The 24,246-nt window shown below is 53.9% G+C and overlaps 1 protein-coding gene and 1 long non-coding RNA gene across 5 annotated transcripts; one reads left to right on the forward strand and one right to left on the reverse strand.

Moving 5' to 3' along the window:
* Window positions 1-1,414: 1,414 nt before the first annotated feature.
* ZC3H12A (zinc finger CCCH-type containing 12A) lies at window positions 1,415-12,878 on the reverse strand. 4 transcript variants are annotated; one of them, XM_055083401.1, is made up of 6 exons: window positions 12,775-12,878; window positions 11,610-11,908; window positions 6,922-7,061; window positions 5,717-5,951; window positions 5,112-5,218; window positions 1,415-4,918 (listed from the first exon to the last, which is right to left on the reverse strand). In XM_055083401.1, the coding sequence occupies exons 2-6, from the start codon at window positions 11,825-11,827 to the stop codon at window positions 4,044-4,046; spliced, it is 1,575 nt and encodes a 524-aa protein (XP_054939376.1). In that variant the 5' UTR covers window positions 11,828-11,908; window positions 12,775-12,878; the 3' UTR covers window positions 1,415-4,043. The 4 variants fall into 4 exon arrangements, with proteins under 4 accessions (XP_054939376.1, XP_023981490.1, XP_007101583.2 ...); XM_024125722.3 differs by having other exon boundaries at window positions 11,433-11,908; XM_007101521.4 differs by lacking the exon at window positions 12,775-12,878 and adding an exon at window positions 12,480-12,674 and having other exon boundaries at window positions 11,433-11,908.
* Window positions 12,879-13,057: 179 nt separating this feature from the next.
* On the forward strand, window positions 13,058-23,313 carry LOC129391923 (uncharacterized). The gene is made up of 3 exons (XR_008616803.1): window positions 13,058-13,163; window positions 20,480-20,613; window positions 22,524-23,313. It is a non-coding gene; the product is annotated as an uncharacterized lncRNA (long non-coding RNA).
* Window positions 23,314-24,246: the final 933 nt, after the last annotated feature.

The following is a 24,246-nucleotide window of genomic DNA, read 5'->3' on the forward strand; positions in this document are numbered from 1 at the left end:
TTTTGTTTTCCCAAGTATTTCTATTTTCTTTTATTATTTAAAAAATTTTTTATTGGAGTATCGTTGATTTACAATGTTGTGTTAGTTTCAGGTCTACAGCAAAGTGACTCAGTTATACGTATACATACATCCGCTCTTTTTTAGATTCTTTTCCCCTATAGGTCATTACAGAGTACTGAGTAGAGTTCCCTGGGCTGTACAGCAGGTTCTTAGTTATCTGTTTTATATACAGTAGTGTGTACAGGTCCATCCCAATCTCCCAGTTTATCCCTCCCCAACACCCCTCCCCACTTGGTAACCATAAGTTTGTTTTCTGCAGCTGTGACTCTATTTCTGTTTTGTAAGTAAGTTCATTTGTACCATTTTTTAAGATTCAACAGATAAGCAATATCACGTGATACTTGTCTTTTTCTCACACTTCACAACCGTGTTGTGAGGTAGGCCAGGAAGCCCAGGCCCCGAGAGGGCCACACAGCCGGTGAGGGGGACCCGAACCCAGGGCTATGCCCTCCTGTGCTGCCACCAGCCACACTGAGGTGGCCTCTTGTCAAATCTAGGGAGAAGCAGGGACCATCATGTCCCTTTCACAGGTGGGGACGCTGAGGCCTCATGAATAAAGATGCTTCAGCGGGTGGGGCAGGAGGTGGTGAGGAAAACTTCGCAGTTAAAACCCAAGTCCTGGGAAAGAAACATGCTGGGCCTTGGGCCTGGCAGCCTCTGAGCAGCTCTGCCCGGAAGCCAGATTGAGAAAGAGGCCTGGAGGGGAGGCTCCGAACCCTGGACGGCCAGCCCAGCCAGGCCGAAGCTGCCGGGAAAGCAAAGACGACAGGGCACCGAACTGACTCAGTCCTCCACGAGCCCGGCCCCAGCTCGCACCTGCCGTGTGGGCTCTGCTGCCCTTGTCCGTGCCTGCTGGTGAGCCAGCACGGCCAGGCGGTACCACAGCAAGCCCGGACCTGCTGCCCACTGCCGCCTGTCCGCTGCCCACCTGCCTGTGGGATCTGCCTCTTCCTCCCCTCCCCACAAAGCAGAAGCAGTGAATGACCAAGAGTTCAGCTGTGGTCAGGAACCAAGTGTGAGCCTTCATGTTTACGGAGAGCAGGCTGGTGGGATGGGTGGAGGGGTGAAGTCGGCCTACTTCTCCTTCCAGGCCTCCCGTGGGGCCTCACGGCCTTCACGACCCTCCCCACCCCGTGGTGTGCGGAGAGGGGGCCGCGTGGGTGGGACTGCTGGCGCACCTGCCGTGAGCAGGGCCGCGGGGTGGTCAGGCCAGCCCTCCCGCTGGAGGGTCCCCATGCAGATGTAACTCCACGGGGCTGTGAGGGGCGGGGCTGAGGGCACCCCCACCACCTCCATCCCCCTCAGGGGCCCGAGAGTCACTGCGAACTAGTGTCTGGGTCCCTCTCTTCCTCAGGTTTGTGGGGCCAGGGGACCCCAAGCAGAGGCCCTGCCTGCGTCTGTCCTCCTCCGTGGGACCTCGGGCAAGTCACTCAGCTTCGTCAGCGGCTGATAATGAACTGGACAGTCCGGTATTTTAGCTTCCTGTCTATAAACACAAAGGCCCATAAGTAGCCTTTAATCTGGAATACAGTTCTCGACTGGAAAAACTATTTTATAAACGAGGCAGCGACATTTCCTGGTGCAGGTAAAGCGTCCTGAGGCGGCTGGACGCGGCAGGCACAGAGCCCCTGGAAGAGCTCGACCTGGGGGCTTGGAAGTAACGTTTGCTGCAGTCCCTATCACATCGTGCGCGCGGATTCCCGCCTCAAGTGCAGGCTTCTACAGAGCGTTCTGGGCCAAGAGCAACTGGCGGGGGGGCGGGTGGGACCCTAATGTGCAGGGGGGTCACCGGGGTGGCCTTTCCTACAACATGCTGCACAGCCGTTCTGTGGGAAAGCAGTTTCTAGAAAAAAATAGATACAATAAAAGCTTCACAAATAGAAAGTACAAATTGGGTGAAATGTTCAAAGATGTAATTCTTAAAACTATTTTTTCCACTGCTGATGGTGTTTGGGGATCATCTGACTGTCCAGCTTTTCACTTAAAATATTTAACATTTATACCTCATTTTTATCTGAAAAAAAAAATTGTGTAGGACTTCCCTGGTGGTGCAGTGGTTAAGAATCCGCCTGCCACACTTTGTTGTAAAGCAGAAACTAACACACCATTGTAAAGCAATTATACTCCAATAAAGATGTTAAAAAAAATTTTTTAAATAAATAAAATTTAAGATATTTAAAAAAAAAAAAAAAAAAAGACTCCGCCTGCCAATGCAGGGGACATGGGTTCAAGCCCTGGTCCGGGAAGAATCCCACGTGCCACAGAGCAACTAAGCCCGTGCGCCACAGCTACTGAGCCTGTGCTCTAGAGCCCACGAGCCACAACTACTGAGCCCGTGTGCCACAACTACAGAAGCCCGGGTGCCTAGAGCCCGTGCTCCGCAGCAAGAGAAGCCACCGCAATGAGAAGCCTGTGCACCGCAATGAAGAGTAGCCCCCGCTCGCCACAGCTAGAGAAAGCCTGGGCACAGCAACGAAGACCCAACGCAGCCAAAAATAAAGAAAATAAATTTATTTAAAAAAAAAAAATTGTGTATTCCTGCCTGGCCCTTTCCCTTCCAGGGACAGACGGGAAGGTTGAGATGGTGGGTGGAGGTGAACGCAACACGGATGATCTCACATCCTCCTGTAAGGTACAGCCCTGTAAGGTAGGTGCCATCATCATCCCCACTTCATAGATGCGGAAACTGAGACCCAGAGGGGTAGTCACTTGCCCCAGGTAACATTCGTGGTGGCAGAACCTGTTCTTGTGTTTGGGGCCAGGGACCCCTAACCTCCTGCTTGGAGGTTACCCTGGCAGGGCCTCTCCAGGCTGATTCCACCCCAGTGCCCCCTACTCCACTCCGGGCCTGAAGCAGGGCAAGATCTGGGAGGACGGGACAGAGCTGAGCCCTTAGGCCCACTCTACAGGCTCTCCTGGAACGCTCAGCTCTGGTCACGGGGCAGACGGAGGGGCCAGCCTGATCCATCCCCCTACTGTCCCGCAACAGCACCCCTTCCCCACGCTGCAGCCTCAGGACTCCAAGCTTCATGCTTCTGCTTCCTGACACTCTGCCCGTGTGTCCACAGTCGCCTCCTCTCAAGGCCCGACCCAAGGCCTCAGGAAGGACTCCTCTACCCCAAGGGACAGAGCACTCTCGGTAGAACTCAGAAAACCCTCCTTCCAGAGAAGGGTCAGGGAGCTGGTGTGGAGGCAGATCCGGGGTGCCCACCTGCTGACCTTCCATCAATCACCCAGGAGCCGGCTCCACCCGGAAGCAACAAAGACCATCGCCTCTTAAGAGGGGCTCACATTGTGCTTTATTGGTGTGTGAAGAGAGGCAAGGGCTTTCCAGTTAAAATATTTAACATTTACACCTGTACACACACATACACACGTCCCCCTTGGGGAAGGGCGAGATGGCTCTGAATACAGAGGAAGAGGGGAGGAGGAGAGGGTGGGGCAGAGTGCCCTTGACCCTGCGGGGTGGTCAGAGGATAGGAGCACAGAGTGGGACGGAAGTGGGTTCTTAAGAAGCATCTTGCTTACTAACATGAAGCCCCGTGCCCGCTAGAGCACGGACGGGGCCTCATTGGCTTAGAGGAAGGCCCACGGAGGGCGGGCACACGGTGCCCAACGAGCCGGCCAAGCCCGGCATCCCAGGGACGGGGCGGAGGTGGGGGGCCGTGCAGAGGGCCCCCAGCCCAGGCCTCTGCTCCCCGCTGCCTCCCTCCCCGCCCTCTGAGAGAAAGGAGGGTTTGGGCCTCAGCCACGGACTGACAGCCGTTACTGGCAGCGTCTCCTTGAACTACAGACACAATGTGCGTCAACAGGGTGATCGCTCCTGACCCCTCGGGCAGAACGCCTAGAGGTGCCAGAACCAATCGTACAGTATCTTTGGTTTGTGGGTTCTCTTCCCTACTTGAAGCCTCCCTCTGTCCAGCCTCAAAGCCCAGCCAGGCAGCCCTCGGAGGCCGGAGGTGCTGCCCGGGCGGCTGGCCGGCTTACTCGCTGAGGTGCTGGGACTTGTAGGAGAGGATCTCGGCGGCTAGCTGCTGGGGGTCCAGGAGCTGTGGGAAGCGCCCCATCACAGCCTCCACCAGGTGCGGGGGGAAGACGCCACACAGCTTGGTGTACACGCTGGCTCGCTCCTTGGCTAGGCTGCCTGCCCCGCCCCAGGGGCCCCTGTCAGCCCCTGGGCCCGGCACCCGGGGCTCCTGCAGGACTGGGGTGGGTGGGTGCAGCTGGTATGGCTCAGACCAGTACTCTCGAGGTGGAAAGGCAGCGGGCGGGGGTGCGTAGTCAGCAGGGACGCTGAAGTGGCCAGCACCCACGGCCCGGCCGAAGGCAGAGAAGGCCTGAGTGGCAGGGAGCTCGGCCCCATAGGGGCGGTAGCCGGCATAAGGGCCCCGAGGTGGGCCCGGCTCAGCAGGGCCGCCTCCTCGAATCCCCCAGAGTTCTGACATCTGGCTCTCCAGGGAGCCAATGCCCGAGTCCAGGCAATCCTGGGAGGTATACGGGAGAGAGTCCGGGGTCTGCGGGAACCAGTCTGAGGGCCCAAAGCCGCTGCCGCTGCCCCCACTAGCTGGGAGGCTCCTGCCTGCCGGGGTGAAGGTCTGTGTCAGGCCTTCCCGGTGAGTCCCCGGGGACGCCTGGGCCCCCGGCTTCTTCCCATCCGGGCTGCACTGCTCATGCTTTGTTGGCAGAGAGCCGGGCTGAGAGGAAGGTGAAGGCCGCCGGCCACTCTTCTCCTTGCTCGGCGGCCTGGGGGGCGAGAGGAGGGCGTTGGCACGGAGCTCGTCAGCCACGGAGCGCTGGGGCCGGCTTGGCCGCTCGGGGTGGAAGAATCGGCACTTGATCCCATAGGTGCATTTCCTCCCTGGGAGAGAATTAAGGAGGGCTCTCAGCCGGGGGGGCTCTAGAACCAGGGAGTGGGAGACGGAAGGGGGTAGCACAGGAAACATGGGGCGGGGGGTCCCTGAGAGAAAGAACGTGGGGCGCAGGCCGACTTCGGCAAGAGAGGAAGGGGATGGCGTGAGGAGGGCCCTGGAGGGTGGAGCTGGGGGTCTTACCATAGGGACACGGTTGCTTCCTGTGCTCGGCCATGAGTGGCTTCTTACGCAGGAAGTTGTCCAGGCTCGGCCCGTGACGGCCCAAGGGGTCATCAGGGGGCATGAACCTGCGGAGGAGGTGCGAGACATGAAGGGGGACTTCCCAGTGCCGAGGAGCGGGCAGGACAGGAAGCCTCGCTAGCACAGAGAGGAGGGCAGCTCCTAAAACTGGTGTCTGCCCAGCAGGACATCCCTGGGCTCTAGGGGGTACTGTCCCAAGGGAGTGGAGGAGGCCCCAGTCCAGAAGGCCGCAGCCATGGGCGCCTTTAGGGCAACTCTCCTGCTTGGGAGCTCGCTGAGGCCGAACATCTGAATCTAAAGCTGCATCCACTGGCCTCTGGTCAGAGCTTCGGTGCTGGGAAGTGGAGATTCTCTCTTGGAAGCCTGACAACATCCTGTCCCACATGCTCCTTCTCCATCCCCCAAATTAGAAAGCCCCAGTCTGGTCCCAGCCTGACCCTTCCTACATGGGGCCTGCTGCCTGGGCCCAAGGCCACGGCCCCGCAGCAGAGCTGCCCCAGCTCCCCACCTCCCACAGGCACGTCCCGGCGGTGGCAGGAACGTACTTGTCGTTGACGAAGGAGTACATGAGCAGCCGCTCCTCGATGAAGCGCTTCCACTCCTGCCGCTCGCCCTGGAGGTCCCGGTAAGTGTCATTAGAGACCACGATGCCGTCGGACTCGAAGGCCAGCTTCACGATGAAGCGGTCGTCATAGCAGACCACGCGCTTGCCACCCACGCGCCTGGACGGCGTGAACACCAGGATCTTCTTCTTCTCCAGGTCCCGCAGGATATGCTGGTCTGGGAGGCAGCAGGGGCGCAGGTCAGGGCCCAGCCTGGACCCAGAGCCAGCTCGCGGGGCTCCCTGACCCCCCGGTTGCCAGACGCAGGACTCTCAACTCCAGGGTCGCGGGAACAGGAAGAGGCTCTGCAGAGGCCACTGCTGAGGCCCAGGCCCTCGCTGGGCCTGGCGCCTAGTTTGCTGCCCAAAGACCAAGAACCCCGGAGAACAGGCTGGCAGGTCCTGCTCAGGGAAGGTTCCTCAGTAGAGCTGGGCTGCCTCCTTCCCCCTCCTGGACACCAGGCCTGGTCATGCCCAGCCTGTTCTCGAGGGATCTAGGAATGAGCCGCGGCTTGAGCTGGGGCCAGAGGAGTGTCTCAACCAGGACAGAAGGACCCACCCAGAAGGGGCTGCTTTTCTTGGAGCGGGCGGCCCCAGCCAGCCTGCCCCCAGATCTCAAGACTTCCAGGGAAATAAACTCAGGTTCTCCTCCCAAAGGTTGGGGGCTCATGTAAGAGCAATGCTAGCAGCTGGCACTTGCTGTGTATGCGCCAGGCGCTCTTCTGAGCACGTACGTGTATTAACCCATGTGATCCTCACAACCAACCCTGCGGGTTTATCAAATCCTCGCCCCATCCCGCGTCTCAGATGAGGTGCAAGTGGCTCAGAGCCAGAAGGGACTGAGCCAGGATTCTAGAGCCCAGGGGCATAGCCGTCACAGCACGCTGCCCCTGTGCCGCTGGGGACATGGCAAGAGCATGCCACCATTAGATGAGGGAGGTGCCCGGGACCCGGAGCCAGAGGTTGCCCAAGGTGATCTCCAAGGACCGCTGTTCAGAGCAGGGATGCCGAGGACAGCAAAAGCCAGGAAAAGAATGCTGGTCCCTGCTTGGGGCCTAGAAGCTGTTGCTCACACCCAAAGGGTCTCTATTGAGGAGAATAGGGGCTCCTGGGGCAGGGAGACCACGCCCCTTCAGAGGTGCCACTCACCTGTGATGGGCACATCGGGCCGAGGCTGCTCCTTCCTCCAAGAAGGTACAAACACAGTGATGTCTGTGTGGCCCCGCTCCAGAAACCAGTTCACCGCCAGGAGGATACCCCGGCAAGAGAAGACCTCCTTGTTCCCGTGGCTGGGGAGGAGAGGAGGACGGGGTCGGCCCGCTGCTCCCAGGCCCGCACAGGAGGGAGGTGGGCTGCGCTCCAGCCCCTGCCCTGGCCGGTGGAGCCGCTGGGCTCAGCCCCCCGCCTTCTGGCCGGGGGCCTAGGGCCTGTATTCCCTGCTGGTTCCCACACCGCCTGGGATATCCAGAGCCGGGGCTTTCCCTGCGGTTCCGTCTCCTGACAGTGAGGAAACGCCCAGGAATCTGGCAGCACCCGCTCCCCACATGGGGAAGGGTCAGGCCGCTTACAACACACCTGGGGGTGGGGGAAAGGCACAGGGACCATGGGGACACAGATGAACACAGGCTGACTGAGTCACCACCCCTCCCTCGCCGGCTCGGCAGGGCTGAGGGTGGGTGCTGGGAAGGAGAAACCAGATTGCTCCGGATTAAAGTTGGATTACAGTTCAGTCCTGCTCAAACCGCAGGGGCTGGGACTGAGGAGGGCGAGGTGGACAGGAGGGCAGGAGGGCAGGAGGCAGCTGTGAGGCCTTTCGTTCTGAAAGTGAAAGGAACTGCTTTTCCTCGGACTGCCGATTCCCCAGAACGCCTGGACTCCCTGTTCTCTTCTTGCCCTTTTGGAGAAGGCATGACCCGAGGCAAAAAGATGGTCTGGAAGACTCTGGGGACTCTGCCAGCAGGAGAGCTGGGAAATGGGACATCCCACTGCCGTGGACCAGACCCCACCCCATCCAAATGTGGCTGGCTCGAGAAGCAAGCTCTGAGGTTGCTCTGGCTCAGCTTCTCTGTCTGAAAAATGGGCCGGGTGGTCTGCAGCCTCCTTAAGAAGGGCCCACGTCAGTGGGACAACGTTCCTGTTTTCTTGAGACCAAAGACAGTCCAACAAAGTGGAGGTTCCAGCTGGCTTCCTGGGAATGGAAGGGGGCTCCCAGGTAATACTGGGTGTCATGGCAGGGCTCCAGGACCAGGCTAGGGGGCTGGAAGGGGTCGGCTGGGGCTCTCACCCCAACAGCCCCTGCCCCTCAGCGAACAACTCAGACTCTCATATTTGGCACATAAAACAGAATAAGCGTTACGCAAAAGAGGCAACTCCATGGCCAACCACATCCTGTGGCTGGCTTGGGGCGGTAATAGCTGGAGCCCCAAGAGAAGTAGAAAGGGAGGTAGGGCAGCTGGCGGGCACGGAGGCTGTCTGGGAGTGAGGTGGGGGGCTCCCAGGGCTGAAGGTCTCCGTAAACTGTAGGTGAGGCAAAGCCCAGCCCGAAGGCAGGGCTCATCCCCACCAGGTGGGGCCTCCCTGCCATCCGCTGGCCTGCTTATAATAAAAGTTAACACTTACTGAGAGCTGTGAGGCAGGCCCTGATCTCCAAGCTCAATACTGAATCACCCAGCAAGTCTCTGAGGAGGGTACTATCATTAAAGGGCCCTGGCCCACCCCACTTTTTTTTTTTTTTTGCTGTGCTGCGTGTCATGTGGGATCTTAGTTGACCGACCAGGGATTGAACCCGAGCCCCCTGCCTTGGAAGTGCGCAGTCTTAACCACTGGACCACCAGGGAAGTCCCACTTGCTCTTTTATTCAGGTGTGGAAACTGGTCCACAGAGGGCAACCAGTTGCCAGCATCACACAGTAGCAGTGGTCCAACCGAAACGCAGACCCAGAGGCTGTGCTCATAGCCAGCACGGGTGCTGAAGCCAAGACAGTACAAAAACAAGTGCCAACCCTGACAGCAGGCCAGGAGCGGGGATGGGTGGGTACCAAGCACCTGCTGGAGGCCAGGTACATCGCACACCTCCTTGCTTCATCCTTACAAGGCTCTGAGACTCATCGAAGGTTCCCTGGCTACTGGTAAGAGGCAGAACTTGAACCCACATCTGGGGGTACTGGATTGCCTTCCTGCCCCTAACAGAAGAGCTGAGGTTTATTTAGGAAAGAAAAAAAAGCTCCCAAACTTGAGTTTGAACAAACTGTTCAGAGGGTGGGGCAGGCTGGGAACAGGGAAAACCATGCATCTGGCAAATTCCTCTCCTCTGTCAGGACCCAGGTGAGGTGTCACTGCCTCTGAGAAGCCTTCCCTGACCTGGCAGGATGGGTCAGGTCCCAGGTCTGTCTTCGCAATGCTCAGTGCCTCCCCCTGCCCTAGGCCTTCTGTCTCCCCAGAAATGTGGGGATGGGATCATCTCTGCCTTGGATCCCTGTCTCAGGTACGCAGTCTGCACATGCATTTACCTGCCTCCTTCTATACACACATGTGTACCTGCATATGCCCCATCCCAGGCCAGCACCTGCAAGCCCTGGGACTTCATGGGACACCGGGGCTTCCAGGACAGTATACTGCTTCCGGGCATCAGAAATCCTGGCTGGGGACAAGTCTGCTCTCAGCCGCCCTAGCCCCCAGAATATCCCTTAAGCAGGTAGTCAGAGCCTTAGTCTTGGGAGAAGTAGAACACATGTTCCAGTCCCTCGAGTCAAGCCCAGATCCTGCCCTCCCAAGCCAGGAGTGCCTCTCTACAGCTAACTTTAGTCCCCCTTCGCTGCTGTGGAGGAAGCTGTGCTGGCACAGGAAAACCAGACATCCTCCCATCCCACACCACAGATCTGTCGGCCCAGAAGGTCAGGGCCCCTCAGCCCGTCTAACGAGACACTGGTAAGATGTGCGATTCTGTAGGAGACTCCAGCTCAGCGGCTCCCGCCCTAGGGCAGAGGGCAGGGCCAAAAGGCAGGCTACCCAGGTGAAAAGATCTGCCTGGGCTGGGCCCAGCTAGTGGAGAAAAATTCCCTTAGAAGGAAACAGAGGTGAATTTCCCCACGATTTGCATATGGCAGGGGCTGGCCCGCCTGCTCTGGGCGGGAGGGGGCAGGAGGGCAGGAACCCTGCAGCAGCTGAGACAGGAAGTTTGAGGCTGGAATTCCCCTCCTGCTACCGCCCCAGCTCAGAAAGCCCCTGCGGCTCGGCCTCTGGCCACCCTCTGCACCACCTGCCCCTCCTCCCGCCCAGGCCCCTCCTCCTTCTGCCGGGACACAAACACACACAGCACATGGCTGCCCCAGGGGCTCAGTGCTCCAGCCCACGCCCCTAGAGGAGGGAGTCACTGACTGATCCCAGCCAAACACTGCTGGAGCCTGAGAGGGATCCCCTAACTCTCAGGGCACATATTGGGACCAGCGGCCGCTGGCCTGTGGATGCCAGCTTTCCTCAATTTCCACCTAGGCTCAGTCCATTTCAGAGATGGGAAGACTGACTTCCAGCCAAAAGTGGCTGGAAGAGGGCCACCTGCACACCTGCTGAGCTGGGCCAGGACCAGCCAGACAGCTGAGCTGGGCCAGGTGGGCCAGGTGTGGGAGGGGCAGAGGGGACAAAGGCATACAGGCCTTAGGCAGCCCACCTGAGAGACCTCAGGGAAGCCAGGGAAGGAGCCCTTCCCACTCCACACTGTGTCTGGGATCGCCCCATCCACCCACAGGAACCTTTCCTTGTGAACCACCCACCCAACCCTGACTCACCAGCCTGCCTTGAAAGGACTGGGAGAAAGCAGGGCCAGAGGGCAGGGCCTGAATGGAAGGGAAGTCTGGGCTCCCTGGGGTCGGCGGCAGACCTCCTGCCGCCCCTCCCCTCCCCCACCACCCCCCGAGCCTGCATAGGGGAGAGGGGGGATGGTTACGGGGCTGAGTCCTGGCTCTGCCCCCTGGGGAGCCCTCAGAGCCCAGAGTCCAGCACAGATGGCTCCAGCAGAAGTGACCCAAGTCACTGCTCCCCTGGAGCCAAAGCATCAAGCTACCCACCCACACCCCTGACGTAGAGCCAGATCCTCAAGGCTACTCTTGGTCACAGCTACAAAGGCCTCAGTGGCTGGGCCCGCTTCCATGGGAGCCCAGGTCTGGGACAAGGCCTCAGCAGTCCCAGACTCTGAATAACAGTAAAACAATAACAACAACTACTACTGATTGATGAGCCCTTACTTCTCTCCAGGTTCTGTGCATTCACTCCTCACAACCACCACCTGAGGGGTGGGTTAGCCCCATCTCATGGAGGAGGAAAGAAGGCTCCTATGTAGTAAGCTGGAGCCCACAGTCTGATCCCTCTTGAAGAGCATAAGGTAACTCTGGAGACAGAAGGACCTGAGTTCGAATCTTTGCTCCGGCACTTACCAGTCGTGTGACCCTGAGCAACACTTTGAGCTCCCTCAAACATCCCTAAAACCCACTTCCAAGAAGCCATGAGGATTAAGGGAGCCTCCTGGCACACAGCAGGGCCTCCATAAAGGGCTGTCCCTTCCTCTAGACCAGTCTGGAGAAGAGGTCCAACTCCTTTCTGAAATCCTCTCTACCAGAGGTGCAGAGACACACGGCCACCATTCCTGGCCACAGAAGTGACATGTACCTCATAGCCACGTTGCTCCCATCGATGACCACGGGCCTCAGGTCACTGCCCTCCTTGTCCTCCTCGGGGGGAGAGGGCTCCAGGATGGGGGCCTTGGGGTTGCTCCCACCCCGGGGGACCAGAGGCAGCTGAGGGCAGGGGTCCGGAGATGCCTGGCGTTCCCGCTCGGCCGCTGACCCATGTTTCACCAGCTCGCCCAGCACAGTGTTGGTGTCTGCCTGGACCCCCAGCTTCTGCAGGACACTGTGGATCTCAGCAGATGAGTAGCCCAGCTTCCGGAAGAAGTCAACCTTCATCTGCAGCTCTGCAGTCCTTGCCTCCTCAGCCGTGGACTCCTGGGCCGGCCTGGGGGTCCCTCGGCAGCTGTGGCCGTCTTCAAGCTCCCACAGACTCATGGTGGGGTGACTTCCTGGGTGGGCCTCTCTCTCCACCGGCCACTCACAGCTCGGACTGGTGGAAGGCACTTGTCACAGCTCCTATATGACAACCATGAGGGTTAGGGATGGGGAATGGCTCTCTCTCTCTCACCCCTCTCCTGACCCCGCCCCATCCAACAGGATGAGACCACACGGACTGGTGGCAGTATGCAAAATGCAAAGCCGTCTTCCGTGTTACCTCTGTTATCCTCTCAAAAGCCCTCCCAGCTAGGGAGCATCATTCCCATAATACAAAGGAGGAAACTGAGCCACAGACGTTACGAACTTGCCCTAGGTCATCCAGCTGTTAGCTGATGGCGCAAGGATTTGAACTTAGGCAGTCTGACCCCTCCTCCCACCCCATCCCCAGCCCCCCGCCAACCCAGGGTACCCAGAAGTCTTGGGAGGCCTCCGAGGACCTCGCCGCGCCCCGACAGCTGCGGGGCGGGGCTCTCAGATGGAAACCCACTGGGTTGGAACTGCGCTGGGGGGGGGGGCAGGGGGGGCTTCCCCCTTGAAGCCATGGCCTCCTCCCACCCGCCTGCCCAGTGCTCGGAGCCCAGGCCAGGAGGCGCGGGGCCCGTGGCCGGACTCCCGCACCGGGGGAGGGGAAGTTTCCGGGGTGACCCACCAGAGAGAAAAGTTGATGGGAAACTCTGGTTGGTCTCCGAGCTCGGTGACGCTGAGGGTGTCCCGGCCCAGAGCCTCGCGAGCGCTCTATTCCCCCTCCGGACCTCGGTCTCCCTACCCCCAGGATCCTCCGACTTGGACTAAGTTGGGAGGATCCTGGGGATAGGAGAGGCCGGAGCCGACCGGCCCCACGTCCCTCCCGCTCAGGTCAGTCCCAGCCAAAGCCCTTCCCATCCGCTCCTCCGCCCGCCCCCTAAGCCCGCCCCCGCGCCCCCTCCCCGTCGCGCGCCCCTCACCCCGCCGTGCGCCAGCCGCGGCCGGCGGCATCTCCCTGGGGCCGAGTCCCGGGGGCCAGGCCGGCGGCGCTTTTATACGGGGCGGGTGGGCGGAGAGGTGGCGCCCGGGACCATGACGCGGAAGCCGGGCAGGGGCGGGCGAGAGCCGGCCCGGACGGCAGGAGGCGGAGCGGCCATCGCCCCTTCCTGCTCCGCCCCCGCCCCGCCCCATCACCGCCCCGTCCCTCCCCACACCGCCCCGGCCTCAGGCCCCGCCCCCGCAACCCGAGAGCGCCAGGCCTGGCCAGGAATCCGGGCATGGGGCGCGGGCAGCTGCCCCTTCCGTGAACCTCTAGCCTCCCGCGGCGAGGAGATCTGCAGGGCAGGAGTGCACGGCCCGCAGGCGTAAGGTAAGCCCAGGCTGAACCAAGTATGCGCACCGAGTTAGGCACGGGCAGACCTAGTGAACGGCGCTACAGGCACAGGTACAGCCGCGTACTTTCAGACCTAACTAAGTACGCCGAAGGTACAGTACGGGACACAGGCGTTGGTCCACACACACGGTTGCAGGCAGAGCCATAGTTATCAAGACATGTACACCCAGGCAGGCACTTTTCGCATTGAGATAGGAACACTCAACAGGTACACCGTGATTGGAGCAGGTACACAGAGCTGGGCCCCCATCCAGGGCCAGGTACAATTTTTTCTGAAATAAGGACCTTGCCAGGATAGAAGGGCAGGTACAACCTGCCTTGTCCCAGCTGGAAAGACTTGCAACCAGGACCAGGAGCTCCTATTCCAGGGCACCAGGTGCCACCTTTGTCACTTTTGAAACCACCAATGATCCCACCCAGCCAAGTCCCTGCTTTGTTGTCTGGTCATCTTTAAAGACCCCCAAATACCTCTTCTAATGTGTCTCCCAGGCACAGGACCCCCCAGGGGCTGGCCTCCAGGAGAGGGGGAAAACGAGGCTCCTTCCGTGTGCCAGCACACGTGCTCACCACTACTCCTGCCCAGTGCTGTGTGTACTGTAGGCGTAATCTTCAGAACAGCCCCTTTTATAGTTGGGAAAAATTCAGTGAAAAGTGCAGTATATTTAGACATTCATTCATTGTAGTAACTACCTTTACGGTAGTAAAAATATTAAGTAATGAGTCCAGGTTAATAATCATAATGATGATAAGTCAACCACAGCGATAATGCCTCGCATTTATGGAGTACTTGCTGGGCGGCAGGCACTGTGCCAGCGCCTTGCAGACACTTCTGTGCCTTTGCATCTCCTATCTCAGCCCCGGGAGTGCCCTCCCCTTCTTCCCTCCCTACTGCTGCCTGGCCAATTCTATTCCTCTTTTTGATGATGTCACCTCCTCTGTGAGGCCTGCCCAGACTCCTTTGGTGCTGAGTTTCTTCCTCCTCGGTGCTCCCACAGCACCCTGCCCGTGTCCCTACGTGCCGGATTGTGATAGCCAGCCTGGACCGCCTCCTGGGCCAGGACCGGGCTGGGACTCCGCCCGTACTCCCAGGCCCTGTGCTGCCCAGCACTGTGCCAGACGGAGCCAGCAGGACTGGGCGATGAGTCATGCAGCTCCGTGTCCTTCCAGAGTGAGCCGCAGTCTCACTCTCTTCCGGCTCATGAAGGCGGCTCTTTCCCGAGAAGCTGACTTTCTTCTGCAGAACCCAGGACTGCTCCGGGGAAACCCTGCTCCACTTCTAGCTGGATTTTGCAAACTTTGGCCCGAATCCCCAGGAGCCCTCTGGATCTAATGCGCTCAGCCCACCCGCTCCACCCCACCCCCACCCCCACCTCCAACCCTTGAACGCCCGTCTGAGTGGCTGGGCTTGCCAACTTCCTTCCTGGAGCCTTCCTGCTCTCCTGCCACCTGCTTGCACCTGGCTAGCCTGAGTGGGGTCTGCAGAGCTCCAGGACTGGTCGCCCCCTGGGCGGGTGGGGGGTGGGGGGCCGAGGAGAGGCTGGAGAGAGAAAGGTCCCAGGAATTACCTAGGACTTTGGTAGCTCCACCAGGCAGCTCAGACTGGGAAGGACACAGGAGCTAGGTCACCACTGTAGGAAGCGTGGGCAGGCTGCCCCCAAGTCTTAGTAGTGTGGCCGCAGAGGTTCAGTTCCACAAGCCCTCCTGGAAATGGAGAAAGGGCCAGATCCCTCCCATGTTTTGAGGCTCCTAATATATTTTAAAAAGACTTGTCGGACTTCCCTGGCGGTCTAGAGGTTAAGACTCTGCGCTTCCACTGCAGGGGGCGTGGGTTCGATCCTGGTCAGGGAACTAAGGTCCCACATGTCACACGGCATGGCCAAAAAAAAAAGACTTGTCACACTAGGAGCTATAAAAATTGAAGTATGTTTTAAAATTCAGTTGAACAAATGAACTCTTTCATCATGTATTCAAATGCAGTGCAGTACATTTGGAATATTGACAAGATAATTGGAGGGTTTGTTTTAAAAATATATTACTTCCTCGGAGAAACGGCTGATTCTAGGACTGGGACAGGGAAAAAAGTGAGCTTGGAGTGTCTTGTGGTGCCAGAGTTAGGAAGTGCCCCAAACTCAAAAGGAGTGTGTCAAAGCGACTCGGGAGCCAAAAGCTCCCAATGGCCAAAGATGAAACAGTTAAGAGCAATAAAATGGATAATGGAGTATTAGATAGTAACCCAAAGTATAAAATCCATATCCCTGAGTTGGTACTGGTAGAAATAAATTGTTGAATAAATAACTAGCTGGGTGGGGCCGGGGTAGAGACAAATCTTACAAATAACACATGTAGGTTCTCCCTTCTCCAGGCTAATTATCCTCTCCTCTTCCTTTGAATGTGCCCTGGGCTTACTGACTTGCTTCTAAATAACAGAGTAGGGAAAGAGAACAATAGAAGTGTATGGTGAAGACACCTGGCAGACACCACCTTGACCGAGTGATCAAGGTTACCACCACCCCATGATAAGTCAAGTGGCTCTCATGTGCCCCCAACAGTATGTGATGAGGAGGGCAGCTCAACCCTGTGGTATTCTTCCCCAAACCTGTAACCCCAGAGAAAAACCTCAGACAAACTCCCATTGAAGGACATTCTACAAAATACTTGATCAGGACTCCTCAAAACTGAAAGGGTCACGAAAACCACGGAAAGACAGAAGCAGACCAGAGGACAGGAAGAGACATGCCGGGTGGATGCAATATAGTTCCTGGTTGGATCCTGGAACAGAGAGAGCATTAATGGAAAAGCTGGTAAAATCCAAATAAGGTCTGGATTTTAGTTAATAGAGATGTAGCAATTTTTTTTTTTTTTTGCTTTGACAAATGTACCACAGTGGTATGAGATGATCACATTAGGGGAAACTGAAACTAGGTGAGGGGTATGCGGGAACTCTCTGTACTATCTTTACAACTCTTTTGTAAATTGAAAATTCATTCCAAAATTAAAAAGTTTATTTAAAAAATATGTATATAATTTCGTGGGCCTTGTAGGTAAGAAGGTCAGATGGCTTTGTTCATTTCTATTGGTATATATCTATATATCCTATATATCTATATATCTATATCTATATGTATATCTATATCTATCCTTTTGGTCTGTGAGGTCCTGACCAGATGGCCCCCCTCTTCCCCCAGTTTAGCCATCCCTGCTCCCTGTTCTTTGCTGAACCTTGAACGCTCACATTCTGGACTGTTAGAGCTGGAAAGCGCCATAGAGACTGATTATCCCAGAACCTTTATTTTATAGATGGAGAGGCAGAGCAGGAAAGGGACTTGCCTCTGGCCACATGGCAAGTTAATTTCAGAAAAGTTGAGAATGGGACTAGCCAGGCTTTCTCCATCCCAGGCATCCCTGGCCCCGTTTGCCAGACACAGGGAGCTCAGACCCACACAGGTGCTCAGAAATACTGGTGACTTACTTGCGGACCTGATAAGGGCAATGCCTTACTCAAAGGACTAGTAGAATCTCAGGTGTCTGTTGGAGAGAGCAGTGGCAGGGAACCCCTTTGGCCTCGCTGTGTGCTTGCTTAACCAGCGAATCCCACCTGGTTTTGAAGATTTAGGAAGAGGCGGGGTCTGAAGGCAGGCAAAAGGGTGAGTTGGCTTGTCCCCCTACCCCCACTCCCACTCCTCCCCAGCCCCAAAGCCACTGCACTGAAGGGGCCAGAGAGAATCCTGCAAGGCCCTGATGGTGTGCAGAACCTTGGGTCCCCAGTCCTGGGATTGAACGCTCCCCAATCTGTACTGTGGGGGCACAACTTTGGTGAGATCCTTGAAGCTACCAGAGATAGCTTCCCTCGGGCCAGGAGAGTCCAGGCTGGGCTGAAGTGGTCCTGCTGCTGACAGTGCTGGGGTGGACATTCATGCCCTCTGGCCCGAGATGGGAAGGGGCCTGCCCCTCTCCCTCTGCTGTCTGCTTCACTGTGTTTCCACGCTGAACTGTAATGGTCTGGGGCACCACTGTCTCCCCGCCTCACTGTGACTCCTTGAAGATGGGTCCCTGGGACACGACCTGGCACAGATGTTGGTAAATCTGTGGTGAGTCAGTGAACGAGGCAGCTGGGGTTCCAGGTATGTTTTGCTGTGGACATCTCTGTTGCTTCCTCTTTGCCAAACCCAGCTCACAGATGTCCTCTTGTATCTGAAAAGGGCAGGCGTAGGCCTGGGAACTGGGGAGTCTGAGGTTCACCTGGGCCTCCAGCTGAGCCATGTCTGAAAGGCTGGGTGGGAGTAGAGAACTAGAAGCTTCACGGGTGAACTTGCGTCTGGGCCAAGTCTAACCACAGCTGGGCTGACGTCGACTCACATGGTCAGTGTGGCCATCCATAGATGACGTTGTCTTTGAGACCAGTTCACAAGATCCCGGAGGTCACTAATGCACAGCTCACATGCTGGTCAGAAGTTCTGATGGGCTGTTTGAGATATCGCTGGTTGATAAACACACCACAGGAAACTTGCTCGTGTCTCTCCAGCACCCTTCGTCCGATTCCCCCTTCCTAATAGTGCTGGGAATTTCCAAGCCATGGGATCTGGTCAGAAATGACCCCATTCCAGCAGTGGGGCCTAACTGGCTTAAGCAAATCAATACATCTTATCCTTCAGGTTTGGTAATTGGTCAGGAAAGGGTACATGATCCAAATCAGGCTAATCAGGTTAATGAGTCTCAATTCTGTGTCTTTTCTTTATGTTAACCGGGCAGCAAGCTCTCTGTTTCTTTCTTTCTTTTTTTTTTTTTTTTTTTGCGGTACGCGGGCCTCTCACTGTCGCGGCCTCTCCCGTTGCGGAGCACGGGCTCCGGACGCGCAGGCTCAGCGGCCGTGGCTCACGGGCCCAGCCGCTCCGCGGCGTGTGGGGTCTTCCCGGACCGGGGCTCGAACCCGCGTCCCCTGCCTCGGCAGGCGGATTCTCAACCACTGCGCCACCAGGGAAGCCCCCGGGCAGCAAGCTCTCTGTTTCTTAACAGTCACAAGTGAGAAAAGCAAGGAGTCCCAAGAGTTTCTGGAAGCCACCTTGTGACAGTTCAGAGGAGGCAGAGCCAAGAGACTAGGAAGAATATTGGTCCTCGGTAACAGCTGCTGGATCGAGCCTTGCCTGAAGCTATTCCTAGTTCTAGACTCTTTGCCTATGTAAGCCCATAAATTCTGTCACTCACAACCAAAAATATCCTTTATAATGATAACAATAATTACTTAATATTTCTTAAGTATACAATAATTACCTAAATACAGCTAATAGGAAAATACAGCTAAATAACAGGGGATAAAATCTTACAAAATGTGAGGTCTGTGGGGATGGTTTGGAAATAATAAAATAGACCCTTAGTGGTGAAAAGGTCAGCAAACTGCTGATCTAATTCAAGCTTTGCCATTTGGTACATGGTAAAACGAAGGCCCAGGGAGGTCATGAGATTTGCTTGAGGTTTTATAGCTGCTCAGAGCCTCCTGACAAATTCTGGATGTTTAATGATAATAATTGGAATGCTTGAATTTCTACGCATTCCCTGTGAAATCATAGCTTTGTGTTTTTCTCTCTTCTCTTGTGTGTTTTTCCAAGAGACAGAGAAAGAATGGCAATAATCCTCTTCATTTTGCAAACAGGGAGGCAGAAGCCCAGAAAGGCTTACAGATTTGCCAAGATCACACAGAAAGGCAGTGGTAGAGCTGGTCCCGGAGGCCAAATGTCCTGAATGTCATTTCAGGTTCGGCTGCCTCCACCTCTCCTCTTGCGCTAGCCACCTCTGCCTCCTTTAGGGTAGGAGTAAAATGAAGAGTATGGTGGGGTCTCTTCTTCTGGCCTTGCTTCTCAGCTGCTAAGTGATTAAAGAGGACTTTGAGTTGTACAGGCCAAGGAGATGATTGTAGGCCCTGGCAGATGGTCCTCCCGCCACCAACCTTAGGAAAACCAAGGCTGTAAGGCTCAGAGAAAACTCAGGATATTTCTGTTGCCAGCGCCTCCACAAGGGAGGTCAACCTGGAGAGATGGGAGGCTGTATGCATGAGATTCTGGCCTCCCAATCTATGTGACCCCACCTCTGACACCTACCTTCTCCTCCCCAAAAGCCTTCCACGACCCCCAACATTTTCAGTAGGCACAGGATTGATATGCCCGGTTGCACAGGCAGTGTACTGCATAATTTGGATTATGATCTCAATGGCGCCCCCTGGAGTTGTACACTTTGCAGCTTGCACAAACATACAGGATGAGCCCAGGTTGTATTTCTCAACATGTTTGAACACTCCAGTTGTTTTCACAGCGATCAATGACCTCACAAACCCTTTTTCGAATAAAGAAGATAATTTCTTTTTTTTGCAAGGTAAGACGATATTTTGAGAAAATTTATTTTATTTTAGATCGGTCTGATTCCAAAGGTTGTATTAGAAAGTGTATATTTTGTAAGATTTGTTATTTTAAAGGCTACTTTTGACCCTTTCCTGTTTAATAAATGATGCCAACTGTTTAATAGAATTTAAATTAATTTTATGAGGAAAATTAAGATTTATAGACAAATGAATTGAAAATATCTTGTTAGGCTCGATTTGGAGACTGAATGTATGCTGAAATTGTCATTATAGATTGAAATTTAACTACATGCTATGAATTAAAAAATAGATTTGCTTTCAATACATGGGAGTTTAGAATTTTGGCATCTTGTGCTTCATTTTTGTGATTTATTTGGTTATTTTCAAAACACATTTTGTGCTTTGTTTCTAAACGAAGAGGTAAGAGAGAAGATATCTCCTCAAATAACCCATTTCAGGTATGAATAGCTGTTATTTCCGAAAGATGAAAAGCTAAAATGGCTATATTTTCTTTTTCCTGTTGGTTTTTGAAGTACTAGAGGCATCTTGATGTTATACACAGATTTTTTTTGGGGAACAGCTGTTACATAAACAATGTAAAAGGTTCAAAAGGTACACGTGTGTTTTGAGTAGAACCAAAATCTCCTTTCCATGGTCCTTAAAGTGTTTCTGTTCTCCAGGAACAACTGAAGTTAGCAATTTCTTGTGTATCTTTCCAGATAGAATCTATGCAGCTACAAGCAAATATTTGCTCACATACATTCTGCTTTGTTTCTCTTTATTTTTATACAAACGAGGCCCTCTCTACAACCAGCTGCACCTTGCTTTTCTCACTTCCTAATAGACCTTTGAGATAATTCCATAATTTTTTTTTTTTTTTTTTTTTTTTTTTCCTGGTACGCGTGCCTCTCACTCTTGTGGCCTCTCCCGTTGCGGAGCACAGGCTCCGGACTCGCAGGCTCAGCGGCCATGGCTCACGGGCCCAGCCGCTCCGCGGCATGTGGGATCCTCCCGGACCGGGACACGAACCCACGTCCCCTGCATCGTCAGGCGGACTCTCAACCACTGTGCCGCCAGGTAAGCCCGAGATAATTCCATAATATATTTAGGCAGTTTGTGACTGAGAAGACATTTAGGTTGTTTCTGACATTTAGCTATTACAAACAACACTGCAAGTAGACCCCCATCTGCTCACCACTTTGCAACTGCACAAATACATAGTAGGATGAATTCATCTTGCTGGGTCAAAGAGTGTCTTAGTTTGCTAGGGCTGCTGTAACAAAGTACTACAAACTGAATGGCTGAGCAACAGAAATCTATTATTTCACAGTTCTGGAGGCTGGAAGTCTGACATCAGGTGGGGCCGGGTTGGCTCCTTCTCAGAGCTGTCGGGGAGAATCTGTTCCAGGTCTCTTCCCTGGCTCCTAGTGGTTTGCTGGCACTTTTTGGTGTCCCTTGGCTTGTAGCTGCATCACCTCATCTCATCCTTGATGTTCACATGGCATTCTCCTTGTGTGTGTGTGTGTATGCCCACATTTCTCCTTTTTATGAGGATAACAGTCATGTTGGATGAGGACCCCTCTCCACTCCAGTATGACCTCATCTTAACTAATTCCATCCGTAATGTGCTGATTGCCAAACAGGATCACATTCTGAGGTGCTGAGGGTTAGGACTTCAACATGTGAATTTGGTGGGGGGACACAATTCAACCCATAACAAAGGGTATGTGAGTGCTGACCTTTAGAAGAATATGCTAAATTGCTCTTCATAGAAATCGTACCATTACCTTCCCACCAGCAATGATGAAAACGGCCATGTCACCATATCCTTGCCCCACCGTGGTCACCAGACGTTTTCTTTTTCTTTTTTTTTTTTTTGCGGTACGCGGGCCTCTCACTGTTGTGGCCTCTCCCGTTGCGGAGCACAGGCTCCGGACGCGCAGGCTCAGCGGCCATGGCTCACGGGCCCAGCCGCTCCGCGGCATGTGGGATCTTCCCGGACCAGGGCACGAACCCGTGTCCCCTGCATTGGCAGGCGGACTCTCAACCACTGCGCCACCAGGGAAGCCCCACCAGACGTTTTGATCTTTGTCAACCTAGTGGATGCGAAATGCTATCTCATTGTATTTCACTTACTGTAATTGAGGATGAAGGTTCTTTTTTCTTACATTTGAGACCAATTTGCATTTTGGGGGCTGACTAGTTGTTTACGTCCTTTGCCTATTTTTCTATTGAATTATTGGTCTTTTATCCTTACTGATTCATAGGAGCTCTTTAAAGATAAGGGAAATTAGCTCTTTGTGATAGATTTCAAATATTTTCCTTTCCTATTCAGCTGTCATTTGACTTTGTATGTGTGTTTCTTTTTTCTTAACTCAGGAAAAATTTTCAATTTGATGTAGAGAAACAGATCATTTTCTTGTATGGTTTGGGGTTTTTCTGTGATACGTAAGAAGGCCTCCATTCTTAAGATTATGACACAAATACGCCCATTTTTTTCTGACACATTTATGGTTTCTTTTTTTTTTATGTATAGTTTAAAAAAAAAAATCTGTTGGAGGGAGTTCCCTGGTGGCCTAGTGGTTAGGATTCCAGCTTTCACTGCCATGGCCTGGGTTCAGTCCTTCTGTCAGGGAAGTGAGATCCTGTAAGCTGAGTGGCACAGCCAAAAAAATTAATAAAATAAAATAGGTTGGAATTAATTTTGGCACAGGTGTAAGGTAGGGACCCACTTTAGTTATCCTGGTGGATTCTTGGCGGTCTCAACAGTATGTATCAAATAACATGTGAAAATTATGATCAGATGTAAGCAGTGTGTAGATCGGAGGAATTTACAGAAATATTTTCATTAACTTTTTTTCCCAATTAACTTGTATTTCAGCATCAAATTTTGTTTTTTAGGATTTTTGTCTTTAACCAGTGATCTATGATGGGTATAGACTATAAATTTGTTATTATAATAAAAATAATTTTAAATTGTTTCATAGGCAAAGCTACGCCAGGGGCTGGCAGTGTTCAGCTAAGTGATAAAAGGACTGAGTAACTGCGAATCACCGTTTGTTTGACAAGCACTCAGTCTCTCAATCAAGCAATGCCCTTTAAGCAGTTAATACAATGCATTTTTTTTTTTTGGCCACACTGCACCGCATGTGGGATCTTAGTTCCTGGACCAGGGATCCAACCTGTGCCCCCTGCAGTGGAAGTTCAGAGTCCTAACCACTGGACTGCCAGAGAAGTCCCAATATAAAGTATTTCTTAACTGATTAAAATACAGAAATTGAAACATAACCCAGTACTGCATTTAAAGACATGAATCCCCTGGGAAAACTCAAGCCCTTGTTGGTTCATCTGAGGGGGTTAAGAGTTTGAATCCCAACTTCACCACCTCCTGGCCCTGCCACCTTGGGTAACTTGCTTGACATCTCTGTGCCGCATTTTTCTTCATCTATAAAATGGGGAAGGCAATAAGAGAAGGTTCTGTAGGGCCTGAAGTTTCTGCAGTTTGTGGGGGGATCTTAAAAATTACAAATGTAAAGTGAAGCACTGTCCCCGTAGGATCTTGGGGAGAGCCTCTCACTTGCAAGATTAAACCTCATTAGCTTTACCACAGACGAAGCTCTGAAAATAGCGTCTTTTTCAAGCGCTGTTGGGAATACGGAGTGAGGCCATGTGGCTGAATCATCTGGCTCTGGTGTGTGGTGGGCCCGACTCCCAGACTACTAACCAGGTGTGTAAGAAACATCTCCTTCTTTGTGTAGAGAAACCTACCTGAAGTTCTGACGCCAAACCCCCAATTCCACAGAGCTGGCAAACACCTTCACTTCAGTCATTCTTGAAGTTTTTAATCCACTTTGCTCTGAAGGCATGGCGGGGGGCAGAGGTCCGCTTTTCTGTGATCATCATTTGTCTTTGATCATCTGTACCCACACAGGCACCTACACAGACACACAAGACACGCACACGTCATAATTGAAGGATCTGGTATTCCTTTCTGAATTCCCCTTCAGCTTGCAGCTCTGTACTGTTTCTGATCCCTGCGTGGCACTTGGGGATCTTTGAGGGGTGCCCCAGGAGTGCTGTTTAGCAACTTGTAAGAAGATTGCTGTTGGGGGCCCAACGGCTCTATTCCAGATCATATCTGAGGGAGGCAATGAGCCGCTGTGGCTAAAAGCATCAGATTGGGTGCCAGACAGAACTGGATTCGAATCCTGCCAAGCCTTGTTTTCCTCATCTGCAGAATGGGGCGGATCATAATGCCTCCCTCATAGAACTGGTGTGACTAATTAACATCGAGGTACTTGCAAAGGGCTTGGTGTGGTGTCTGACAGGTAGTACACAAGCTCTAGTACTAGAGTTCGTCTCTTCACTTTTCATTATTAGATGGGGAAACTGAGTCCTAGAGACACTGGCTGGCTGGGTGAGGTTACCACACAACATTATGTAATACCTGGGGTAAAGGTGCAGAAAGCATGCTTACTCAATTTGCAGATGACCTAAAACTAGGTATAGCGTCTGGTATTTTAAATGACCAAACCAGGGTTCGAAAGCACCTAAAGCAGACGAAATGATAGACTAAACGCCCTGAAGTAAAATAGGATGGGGATGGATGTAAAATAAAAAGATTTTTCATGAAAAAGATTTTGGCTGAAGGTTCAATATTATCCCATGTTGAGATGGCTGCCCCCAAACTAATGTGATCTCAGGCTGCAT

Source organism: Physeter macrocephalus, unplaced genomic scaffold (genome assembly GCF_002837175.3).
Source record: "Physeter macrocephalus isolate SW-GA unplaced genomic scaffold, ASM283717v5 random_1724, whole genome shotgun sequence".
NCBI lineage: Eukaryota > Metazoa > Chordata > Mammalia > Artiodactyla > Physeteridae > Physeter > Physeter macrocephalus.

Coding starts and splice junctions, on each gene's coding strand:
- ZC3H12A (XM_024125722.3), bottom strand. CDS start 11,827: ATGAGTCTGTGGGAGCTTGAAGACGGCCACAGCTGCCGAGGGACCCCC. Junction 7,062..11,432: donor GGGAGCAACGTGGCTATGAG/GTACATGTCACT, acceptor TCTCCTCCCCAG/CCACGGGAACAAGGAGGTCT. Junction 5,219..5,716: donor TACTCCTTCGTCAACGACAA/GTACGTTCCTGC, acceptor CCTCCTCCGCAG/GTTCATGCCCCCTGATGACC.